General features: G+C 39.5%; 1 protein-coding gene across 5 annotated transcripts in view; it reads left to right on the forward strand.

Moving 5' to 3' along the window:
- NFATC1 (nuclear factor of activated T cells 1) overlaps window positions 1–12,783 on the forward strand; it is a 134,437-nt gene that overhangs the window by 12,542 nt on the left and 109,112 nt on the right. For all 5 annotated transcript variants that reach the window (XM_067537533.1, XM_067537537.1, XM_067537532.1 and 2 more), the window contains exon 2: window positions 1,710–2,811. In XM_067537533.1, coding sequence (XP_067393634.1) covers window positions 1,710–2,811 — 1,102 coding nt within the window. The remainder of the gene's footprint in view (window positions 1–1,709; window positions 2,812–12,783) is intronic.

Here is a 12,783-nt window from a genome sequence, read left to right on the forward strand (position 1 = left end):
AACCAGCTCCGAAGCTCGTTTGCATATTCAGTGCTATTGGGGATTGGGTCATGTTGGGAATAACAGCTGCGGAAATTAACAAAGCTTTTCTGGATCTCAGCAGGCAAGGTAAGGCATGATCAGTGCCTGGGGTGTTTGCCTCTGGAGAAAGAGAAGGAAACAAACACTATATGTGAAAGGGCTCCTCTTTTAGGGAAGCCCTACTTGTTTACTACTATCATTCAGGAATATAAAAAAGGTACCTCTTCCACAACACAATCCTTAAAAGGCTAGTGCACTGAAAGTGAACATTAAAGCTAGGGAATTCAACTGAAAACAAAGGATCATTTTAACTGAAAAGGCAGGGGCTATTATAGGAAGACTTTGTTTTCTTTTCCCAATATGGAGCCAGATAGTGCTGTTCGGGTGCTGGCCTGCATGAAGGGTGATCCACACCTGCCTCAACTCCAAAAGGTACTGGAGAGTTGTGCCCACCGCACCATCTCCTAATAGGGTGGAGAATACATTGCCTTTGGTGGCTAGCCAGCTTTGCTATCTTGTGTGAAGGGGAAGGCTAAAGCTGCAACCCCACAAGGACACTAGCAGGGAGCAGTATGGCAGGTATCCCTGGCTGCTGCACAGGGATATTGTGGGGGTGAGAGAGGCTATGTACAACCTTCCTTCCTTTCCTTCAAGTCCCAGCCCAAAGAACAACGATTTTTAAAGGTATTTAGGTGTTGTGTCGCTCAGCATTGCAACACCTAACTGTTTTAGGAGCCTAAATCTCATTTGCAAAAGGGACTTATGCATTTTGGATAGTTTAGTCAATAAGGATGTTGGCTAGTAAATTGTTAAATTCCTCTTGGTAATGACAGCTTGCTCCTAAATCAGTTAGCTCTGCAATGCTAAATTTGGGCCTGAGGCATGATTAAGGTCGTGTGACTCACCAATGGTCATTCAGTGAGCCAGTGATTCAAATGGAATTGTGTGGTGATCTCTGACTCGACTAGTTTTCTGCACCATCTCTGTAGCTGTGCCAGCATTTTCAAATATGTGCTGTAATTCATGTTGTGAAAAGGATAAAATTCAGATAAAAAGCGAGAACACTGTCAGTGCTTAACAGGTCATAAATAATAATCATCAATGAAATTCCAAAGTATTTCACCATGTGAATCCTTTACCTGATCTCTGTTGGTTTGTCCCAGAAACTAGAGAGGGCCAATAGACTTGTTGTATGACAAAAAAGTTGTATGTGATTTCAGTGCAGTGTATCTGATTGTTGTTCATACCGTATTCTCTCTACCTTGTGGTTTGTTTGGTTTTTTGTTTTTTTTTTTTAAATTATTATTTATTTCCTCTGTGGGAACCAGGGCTCACACAAAGTGCAAGTTACTGTCTGCAGTACCACTGCAGTCTTTCAGCTAGGTGGTTTGAACGCAGAAGTCTGCTCTTAAGGTTTCTGACTGTTCAGAAGAGTGCCTTGGAGAGATACATACTCTTTCATGAGAGATAATTTGCCTTGTTATACTACCAAGATACCAACATTTTCATAAGTACCAGTCTCCAGTAACTACTTTGCATGTATGTGTTATAGACTGTTCAGGAATGCCACTGTTTTCATGTGATTATAGCATCATGTTCCACTAAGGCTCAGTAGGCTAATAGGTTACACCTTAGTAATATGTGCAACACCTCATGTCATTCATTTTTATTTTGCTTTTTTTTTTCAGAACACTATAATTATGCATCTACAAATATAAATGCTGGCTTGCCTCTAAATGTGGCACATTCCTCATTGTCAACTCCATGTCATGGCGTTCAGACGTCCAATCCTGTCATTTCAATTGTCCCATCAACAAATCATCCTTCTGGATATGGAGGACATATTGACAGTGGGGCCTCTGGATATTATCTGTCTCCAAATGTCAGACCTAATGGAGCTCCAGCACTAGAAAGCCCCAGAATTGAGATAACTACTTATCTGGGACTGCATCATAATAACAACCAGTTTTTCCATGATGCTGAGGTTGAGGAAGCTATCCCAAATGCTAAACGATCACCTTCTACTGCCACTTTGAATTTACCAAACATTGAGGCTTATAGAGACCCATCTTGCCTGAGTCCAGCAAGTAGCTTGTCTTCCAGAAGTTGCAATTCTGAAGCTTCTTCCTATGAATCCAATTATTCTTATCCATATACTTCGCCCCAGACATCTCCATGGCAATCGCCTTGTGTGTCTCCTAAGACCACTGACACTGAGGAAGGATATCAGCGCAGTATGGTGGCCTGTACTTTACTTAATTCACCAAGACATTCTCCGTCTACATCTCCCAGAACAAGCATTACAGAGGAAAACTGGATAAGTGCTCGCAATTCAAGACCATCTTCTCCCTGTAACAAAAGAAAATACAGCCTAAATGGTAGGCAGACCTCTTACTCGCCACACCATTCTCCGACACCTTCTCCTCAGAGTTCTCCTCGGGTTAGTGTTACTGATGACACATGGCTTGGAAACACTAACCAGTATACCAGTTCTGCTATAGTTGCAGCTATCAATGCCCTTACCACTGACAGCACAATAGACATGAATGATGGGATTCCTATTAAGTCTAGGAAGACTGCAGTAGATCATACCCCATCCATGACACTCAAGACTGAACCAACTGGTGAAGATCATGGGACCATATCACCAACTGCTGATTTATCACCGGAAGAGTTTTCTGGGTTTCAGCATATCAGGAAAGGAAACTTCTGTGATCAGTACCTTTCTGTGCCACAGCATCCATACCAATGGGCCAAACCAAAGTCTCTGTGTCCTACATCATACATGAGGTAAGGTTTCCTGAATCTAGACAGAAATTCTAATCACATTTTTATATGCACTTTTTCTCCTTTTCCGGTTCAACTATCCTTTTCCAACCACAGTTCTTCCCTCCCGCCTTTCACCTCCAAATGTTTAACTGCTCTATTTTGCCACTTCATAATACTGCATCTTTGGTGTATGGAATGCTCCTGGTCAAAACCTCGAGTGCTTAAAAATGTAGTTCTAAGAGTCACCCATCTCGGGGTTAAACTGGCAACACAATGGCCTTTTCCCAGGAGACTAGAGCCCCATTCCCGGCAGTCTAGAGACAAGGAATAGAGGTGTATTCAGAATGATGGATCTGTCAGTCAGCAAGACAATATGATGCTGCCACTTATTTAGTTCAACATTTCATTTTTCCCCCTCCTAAAGTAATGGCATGCCCCACAGGTGTGCCTGCTAATGGGGCTCTTACAAGGCTTTTTCACCTTGGCTTTTTAAACAGGACATAAAAACACACCATGAATTGGTTATTTTATGCAGTATACTACCCTTATTCACTATGCTCCCTTCGCCTGAAAGCTACATCTGTCTTCCTTTGCTATATGTCTGACAATGCTTTTTTCTGACGTTGTTTTTTCAATTACAAAAAATATCTCATTGGAGACTAGTAACACACAATAGATCCTGTCACACTGTTACTGTGTGATAGATAAATGTATTTGTCATCAAAGGAAAAGCCAAATAATATTCAGCATTTTAAAGAGTAGTAGCCAGGACCTGTCCTCATGCACAGCATTTAATTTTTAAGTCTTCCTAGAAAAAGAATAAAAAGAGAGAGTGATGTCCCTTGGGATAATGCTGAGGGAGAAAAGTTTGGTTTTCAAACAGTTCTAATGCTAGTCTCAGACCTCTGGTTCTGATTAAAAAAAAGTCAGTGCATTTGCAGGCACAACAAGCTATGTGCCTTGATGAAAGTTAAACTTTAAACTATGTTTTTAAAAGCAGAAGGAAAAGGTTCAGATGTAGGGAAAATACCTATCCCCACAGCCCTCCTCTCCCCCCACTTCATTGTTCAATCAAGATGGCACCTTCCTATCAGTGGCTGTCTTCAAAAGCCAACTAAACATATTGTAACTCTTTGTGTCACAAGGGTACTGTGCCTCTTCAACTTCAAACCCAGTATTCCTCCTCCTCATCTGTGGTCCACATAATTAAACTAAAGCATCTGTATGGGTTCCCTTTAGCAGCCTGATCCTGTGCAGTGCTGATCAATTGCTAGGAGAGGCTGAGCGCATTCTCAGTTCCAATACAGTTGCTGGGTATTGAGTGCCCAGTGCCTTGCAGGATTGGGTCCTAAGTTTGTATAGCACCATATAAATACCTTAGGGCCTTCTTACATATTTAATAAGGCCTTTTTGTTCTCCATCCAAAGGTGTAACTGATCTAAATTCATTGAAAAAGGCAGGCTTCTTTTTGTGTAAAATTTCAAGGGAAATAGTATGACAACTTGACAAAAAATATCTTTATCTTTTGGTTACAGAGACCCTTCCTTCACATTTTATTTTATGCGGTCAGAATGCACACAACATTCCTATGTGCTAATACAAACAAAAAAGGTGAAATGTACAAAACTGAGTGTCCGTATGCTGTGTATTTAACATTTTTTCCAATGTTTTGGTTTTGTGTAAAATATGTTTCCTGGTTTGCAATATGTTTCCATGTGATCTCATTAACTTGTGCTCTGGGGCAGCTGGAAGCTACCGTAGAAATGAGATTTTAAGTTATTTCACCAATTAAATACACTGACAGAGCTTCCTTCCACAAAAAATACCTCTCATTTTATGTATATGAAAGAGTGCTGGGCAATTGAACACGGACGTCAACAGGATCACAGACTACGCAATAGAAATTGTTATTTTAAATCTTTCCCAAAAAACTGGATAAGAATTTATCACAACAGATCTGGATTTTTTTCCTGTTGTTTTACACATCTGTTCTATTTCAAATGCTGGGATTGTAGGGTTAGGTTCCAACAAACAATACACATTCCAAAATCCACCCTGTCATAAGGATTTTTAGATAACCATATTTGATTACCTCCTGTATCTCTTCCTGAATATGTGTTATCATTTTCATAAAAAGAATGGGTGATTTGGAAAATCACTGGATTTCTTTACTTTTCTTAACCCCTAATTTATTAGTTTTCTTCAAACAGACCATCTGCCAATGCTAAGGGCCACATCCCTCTAGATTTATCTACACACAGCTTTAGACATAAAAGGAAAGCATTTTTTTAATTGTTTCTAAAATTGGTGACATTTTTGCACTCGTAATTAAAACCAGTCCAACTAATTTTAGGGCTTATGGGGATGAAGAGGGAGGAAGGGGTGGAGGAAAGAGAGAAAGAGGCAATAGATAAGTGGGCAGAATAAAAAGAGGCAATAGATAAATGGGCAGAATAATTCCTACCTCAGCTGAGGCTTGCTTGATTCTGTAGTCCTAAAAACTTCTATTAATTGCAGTATGAGTCAGTGTTTCTCTACCTATTTACCATTGTGGCCCACTTATGCAGCTCTCTACACATCATGTGGGCTGCATCCACACAATATATATATATATACTGTCTGTATGGCTCTGTGGGTGTCACATTGACCACAACTGTGTGCTGCAAGTGGCTCACAGGCAGCGGGTTAAAAGTATGCGTAAGGATTGCAGGGTTGGGCCAATTTAGACTCTGATCCTGATTCTGAGTTTAATGGCAGAACTCCCATTGACTTTAATGGGAGCAGGATTAGTTGGATGCTTAGACCCCAATCCAACAATGGGATCTGCTTGCTCATTCAGAGGCCTACTGAAGTTCCTGGGATAGATGAGTTGGGTCTGACTCTATGGCTCTCTGCAGGATCAGGACCTTAACCTTTAATCTTGTATGCTGAATTTTAGGATGTAGAACGTGTTTACAAGTGAAACAGATATTTACAAGATACAAGTTCACTGAAAAAGCTGAGTGATAGCAATGCCTATATTAGTTTGCTTCCAGCAAAATGGAATATCTACTCTCCAAAGTTCTCCATCTATGCAAAAAAATACTTCAAAGGTAAATTATTATATGGAGGGTGAAGAAGAAAGAAGGGACGATAGAATATTATGAAAATCACCTTGTAGTTTTATTCCAGGAACCGTTATATAGGCTGACTAGTGCTTATCTTACTTTTATTACATTAGTGATTTATCTGTAGACTATATAAGACAAAGGAAGTGTAAAGATGTGACTGAGGAATCCTACTAAATTGTACCTGTCTCAACAATTTGTGGAAAAGGATAGTCTTCCATTTGTAATTCCTCTTCTAGAGTAAATGCAGTATGTAATTAAAAGGAAACACCTTATCAGCCATTTATTTTGGAAACAGATATTTTTCTGTAAGTATCAAGTTATATCTATATCAGTTACATCTCTCTATATGTACCTTACATACTTAAAAGGTTTTTGCGCGAATGTGCACTAGGATAATAAATTCAAAACCAAACTAGAAATACTAAATTTTATTATCCTTTTAATCTTGGGCACAGATAAAAACAATATTGTGACTGCACAGTGTTTAGGATTTTTTTTAAAACAAAGGTTTAGAAAATAGGTTTTAAGATAATTATTGTCATGTCCAAAAATTCTCATTATAATATCGAAAACAACTGGCATCTCACTTCACAAAAATTCCAGATTTCTGAAAACCTTGTGCGGTGTGTGTTTCTGTCTGTTGAGCTGATAGATCTGTATGTCTGGACTATGTAACATTTGAAACTTCCTAGAGACTTGACTTGTCCATTGAAAAGCAACAGCTTCCTTTTGTATATCATGCTTATTTTATCACATGAATCCAAAAAGGTGTGATGGCCTGTAACATTTGTGTTTGCATTAATTATAGAGCAGTATAGTATTGCTAGCTTCACTGGTCAGATGCATGGTATGTATGAGGTGTACCGCATGAAAAGGAGCCTATAGGCACAGAATGTCAGTTTCAGATGGCTTATAAAAGCTCCCTACTATGTTTTCTTGTATGGCTTATTTTTGCTAAAAGTTGAAAGCTAACTTTTTAGCTGCAGTCTCAATCTTTCAGCCTTAAAAATATACATACAAGTACTTGGGCCCACAAAAATGCACATTCATATATTTTTACACATGGAAGCTGTAATTTACAAACACAAATTGGGTGACTGGATATCCATCTACCTGAGTTGCAAACACACATTTGGTTCAAAAATCACTAATCAGCCCCTAAATCCTGTGATTTTATTTTTAAAGTAATATATATGGGATTCTTTTTCTTTACCTTTTAGCTTGTGATCCTTTAGGCTGCACTCAGGTCACATGTACAAGCTTTTCTCTGCAACCATAAGGGCTAGAAACTTCCTCTTCTTTTTGAAATGACAGCTGAGTTTCTCAGTGATCACAGGATTCCAGGAGATATCACCAACTATCATGCATTTCACCATAAAATCACGAGTGTTGGCAACAATTCCCCTTTTTTCCTTCTTGAAACCTAGGTAAAAGTCAGGCAGAATCGTAGGTATTGTGTTTAGGGGCTGCTCCATTGGAAACCATTGCACCTCAAGGGGTCAGGGAGTTGGTGAGGCCGTGGCTCTACCCCATAAATATGATCAAGCAGAGCTGTCCCATGGGGGTTAGTAAGTAACACCAAACAATGGTTGTAGCAATGGGCGCACAGTTTTTGTATGCCTGAAGTATTGCAGCTATACATCCTACTCTCTGACAAAGCTGCAATGGGAACTGACACCAGTCCTCCATACCACGTTATGTTTGTTGGTTAGGTAAAGTTGATTGCTATGGTATCCTGTGTGGTTAAGGTATTGAGCTTGTTAGATTGTTGTAATATGGTACTGAGGGCTAATCTGGGGCAGTAGCTTAGTTAAACTGATCTCTTCTCCTCCCATTGTTTTTAATGTGTTCAAGCTCTCTTGTGAGATCCTTATTAATGGGCTTTGCTTTGCTTTTTTGATGGCGAGTTTTAGCATAATATAGTATTAAATTCAGAGCAGTAGATGTGAGGGAGGCCTCCATTTTTAACTGTGGTGTTTTTATGAAATATTTCTTTGCTCTTTCCATGCTCTTGTCTGAAAAATCAATAAGAATAATTTTTGTCTATGCAATTTCATGTTGAAGTATAAGTTATAGGACCCTCAAATTCATAAGTATTTCCCCTAAGCATCATAATAATTTTACATTTATATACCACCTTTCATCATGAAGAATCCCAGAGTACTTTATAAACTAGAGACAGGAGTCACTTGCTTCACAAACCAAGGAAATGCAGCCACTTCTGGAGTGGAACATAACATCTGTTCTAACTGCCCATGGCTGCACTGCTCAACTCTGTAGGACAGGAAATGAGAAAAATCTATGGAAATAAACCTGCAGGGGGAATATACAGTAGGTATATTTCTCAGATTGCAAGTGCTTTAGGACTGTGACTGTGTTTTCACATATGCTTTTACGGAGCCTAATCCTATGAAGCCTCTATCTTCATTATGATCTTTGAGCTCTATTCTAATATAAATATTAATAATAACAATTATAATAGGTAGGCCAAGTATAACTAGTTACCCATGCTGGAATCTAGCTAGGGCATTGGTACTAACTTCCCTACTCTTGCACACACACAAAAAAAAAAGTACCGAGACCTTTAATGATCACTTCCAGAGGGGTAGCCATGTTAGTCTGTATATAGCAAAAACAACGAGAGTCCTGTAGCACCTTAAAGACTAACACATTTCTGTGGGCATAAGCTTTCATGGGCTGCAACCCACTTCGTCAGATGCATGAAAACTGACAAAGTGGGTTGCAGCCCACGAAAGCTTATGCCCGCAGAAATTTGTTAGTCTTTAAGGTGCTACAGGACTCTCGTTGTTTTTAATGATCACTAGCAGTCAGGACCTTCCTTTTAAACTATAGGTAAGGCTGAACTGCTGTTTTAAGGCTAAATATTGTTGGTTTTAGGGTACAGATGACACGTAAATTGGTCATTTAAAAAAAACGGTCAGGAAACTAAAGCTTACCATAGGAAATGGATTTAAGAAAGAAAACACTCTCTTGGCATGCCATCAGAGAGCTTTCCTAAATATTATACTAATTACTCAATATAAAAATAGCAGTTAAATAAACACAAGACTTCTAAAAGGACATCACAAAGGTTTTAACGTAGACCAGGACAGTCTAACTTAATGACCCAATATTTCAGAAGCTTCCGCATTTGAGAAATTTTACTCATATGAGTAGGCTTATTGAACTCAATGGGACTAATTGCATGAGTGGATTTACTCAAATGTATAGGTGTTTGAGAACTCAGGCCCTAAATCTGTCCAGCTGGGCCTAATTCTCAGTTGCATCTTTCCAGTGTTTATGCTGGGGATGGAGGTGGCAGTGGGGAGGGGAAGGTGGCTTATACAAATTATTACATTCCCACATTCTGCGGCTGTGCAGGGGCAAGACTGGTGCCTGGTATAAACTTATGCTTTACATCCCATGGTCTTCTAGCAGAGAATAGATGGTGAAGTACATTCTATCCCTGTCCCCTATGCTAGGGGCTGAGAGCAGGGCTTGTGCAGAGCCCTCCTACCAGTTCTTCAGTGGTTAGGAAGACACTTTGCTCAGGGGATATTCTCAGAGGGGTTTTCCACCCACTTTAGGGCCTCATTACACTGCCAGAGTGACAAGAAAAGGCTTAAAAAGATCTGATTTTCAGTCACCCTGTCTTTGTACTGAGGCACTGGAACTTGATTCTCCAATGCATCATTTTTACATTGTTGTAACACCATTAACTTCAATGGATCAGTCTTGGTTTACAATGACATACAGGAAGTGAGATCAGAATTAGGCCTCATGTAAGATCAGCCACAGTTTTGAGACCCTTAAATATAATAGAATCTGTTAAAGGGTAACATTTTCAAGAGTTTATGAGCCTAAGGTCCACTTTCAAAAGTGATGTAGGCATTTAGAAACCAACATCCCATTGACTTTTAGTAAGATTTAGGCTTCTAAATACCTGTCACATTTGAAAACGGAACTCTGGCTCAGAAATCACTTAAGAACCTGTGAAAATTTTACCCAAGGTCTTTTTTATTTCAACTGACGTGATAACATACTGCTTAATATATTTTTTTGTCTTCTACTCTAAATCTTTTCTATTAAAGACAGAGGTCAGTCAGACTGGCTGATCTGTGATTGATTTTAATCACATGGTTTATCTGGGTAGGTGATATAAATCATTATTCCTCACTCTTGTAGCCTGTCTTATGTCCCACTGAGTTAGGGTGATCCAGGTTTTTTTAAAATTTAACACCAAATTGTTGAACTGGCTTGAAACAAGCAGACCTGATTATGACTTTTAGAAGGATCATAGGAAGATTTATCATGTCACAGGAGAAAACTTTCATTCTTGAGAATGAGACTCAGGCGTAAACAAGTCCATGGAGCTACACCAATTTACACCAGATGAGGATCTGTCCAAGTGTTCTTTTCTCAACTACAATGGGGGCTCCACCAGCTTGTATTGTTGAACTCTCCCAAATTGATAGGGATTTTTTTCAGCACTCAGATTATTTTTTAATGCTAAAACATTTGATCTATGTTTTTTTTTCCTTTAACCATATTATGCTGCAGGAAATTAAATGCATGATGAAGATAACCTAAAATAGGAAATAGTTCTGACAGCCACAGCCCATGAAACTGTTAAATTCCTCACTCTGCTTCCTTTATCAGGAAAAGTATAATTAATTGTCAATTTGTTATCGGTCAGGATTCATTGTGGAATTTTGATGATTGGAAGCTAAAAGCAAACCAGATTTTTATGACTAGTATTACATTGGAATCAGTAACTTTCCTTTGTAGTCCTAAGTATATTACAATTTTAGGTGCTAATTTAAAGATTTTAAACAAACAAAAATCCGAGGAATTTTTATCTATCAGTCAGTTTCATACCTTTTTTTATTATTATTATTCCCTTTGCAATTGAGGACTCCAAGCTTTGTGCTGATAGTTGGATTAGTGCTTTTTTATTTAGTGGTAAAGCATCTTAATTCAGTAGTGGTCATGTCCTCAGAAGAAGAGAGAAAAGATCTGTCAAATATGAACTTACCTAAAAACAGAAACATCTGTTTAAATGTGTGCTGATCATCACCAGGAGATATGCAGGTGTTTTGCTCTGGTCTTTGTCATTTATTGTTACAGTCAAATAGAGTTTCTCCAGAAAGCTTTCCAGGAATCTTTCAGACAAAAATATATCCAGAATGCAATATGTACACAATAGTGGCCTTAAACACTTGCCAGCTGCCTTTCGAAAACTAAGGACCAGGTTTTGCTTATGTGACAGCACAGTGTTAGGGTCTCTTACAGCCTCTCCCATCTTCCTTCATCCTCTGCCCCCTTTTGTTGCCTTCATAAGAACCAGACAAAATTGCAGTTCCTGTACTTGAGGAAACTGCTCTGCCCTTAATGCCTCAGGCATACACAGCATCCCTAAGGGTGCTGGGCAGGCCATGGCCCCGCTGTGCTCTTGCACAATTGGAGGTGCTGGCTGGCCATGTTGGGAGTAGTAAGCAGTACCTCATAAAGAGGTGGTGTCAGCACTGGGACTGTGAAGGTATGTCTACACAGCAAAGAAAAACCTGTGGCTGGCCTATACCAACTGACATGGGCTTGCGGGCTGGAGCCTGGGCTCTAAGACCCTGTGGTGTGGGAGGGGCCCAGAGCTTGGGCTGCAGCCCCAGCCCAGATGTCTACATAGCAATGAAACATCCCCGGAAGCCTATGTCAGCTGGCTTGGGCCAGCTGCGGGTGTCTAACTGCTGTGTAGACAGACACACCTTGAGAGGTTCGAACATGTCCAGTGACAATGGACTCTTTGGAGATTTTCACTATTAAGCTCTAGCAAGTCTCTTCTTCTAAGCATTTATGAAGTGTGATTTTTATTTTGAAGGCTTATAACTTGGCTGTTCCTGCTCCAAAGCATGGTGTTGCTAGAGCTCTTCAAAGTAAAGGTCACCATGTGCAAAACAGCATATTTTCCCTTCGCTTCATTCTCAGAAATGGCTGAATCATTTTGATGACATTTTTCCAAAAAATTCAGTCTGAGGAGACACCCAACATGGAAAACTTCAGCCCAAATGGTTAACGTTTGGCAAAGTTAAAACCAACTGAAAATAGGGTCTTAGAATGGGAAGTGTTGGGCAACCTTACTGATAGGCGGTGCAGCAGCCCTGCCTGTAATGACATACACATGCTCATGGTTACTTATTAAACATGCTGGTAAAAAGGTACTGAATCAAAATTAAAAACCAATTAGGTTTTGTAGCAGATATAGACTAAGGCCCCAATCCCGGAAAGTCTTGTGAATGTGCTTAATTTCATGTGCTGAGTCAATGGCACTACTTGCAGAGGCTAAAGTTTAGCATGTGTATGTCTGTAAAGTGTCAGGGCCTAAATAACAAACAAGGGGAGAAGGACATTGGGCTCCTAACTGTCAAGGGGTTTTGACACAAATGATAAGAGTCTTGATTGGTTTGTGGAGTCACCAGAACTCTGAGATGTAATTTTCTGCCTCATCTTGAAAAGGTGCTTCCTTGCACTACATGCATCCTCTCTTGCACCTGTGACCTCCTTGAAGACAACTCATTTCTAAGAAAGAAGTTGATTTTCAGAGAAGGAACTTGCACTGCATGCTCACTGCATAAAGTCCTCCTGGTTTTAATTCCTTAAGGTGTTTGTATTGGAATGGGTTTTTTTTTTAAATATATTTTGTTCTTACCTTTGATGGATGCCATGGTGCTGTGTTCATGTCAAAGGCCTCCAGCTGACAAAGCAAGCAGCAGAGTCTGACAGGGATTGTTTATGGGATGCTTATAGTTTTACTGGTATAATGTCATTCTTGTGAATCTCATCTAATTTATAGCTTTGCTTTTAATGTCTTGGTGTGTATTGAACACTA

The sequence above is a fragment of the Emydura macquarii genome, unplaced genomic scaffold (assembly GCF_026122565.2).
Source record: "Emydura macquarii macquarii isolate MOO-44397 ecotype Brisbane River unplaced genomic scaffold, CSIRO-AGI_Emac_v2 contig_431, whole genome shotgun sequence".
Classification (NCBI taxonomy): Eukaryota; Metazoa; Chordata; order Testudines; family Chelidae; genus Emydura; species Emydura macquarii.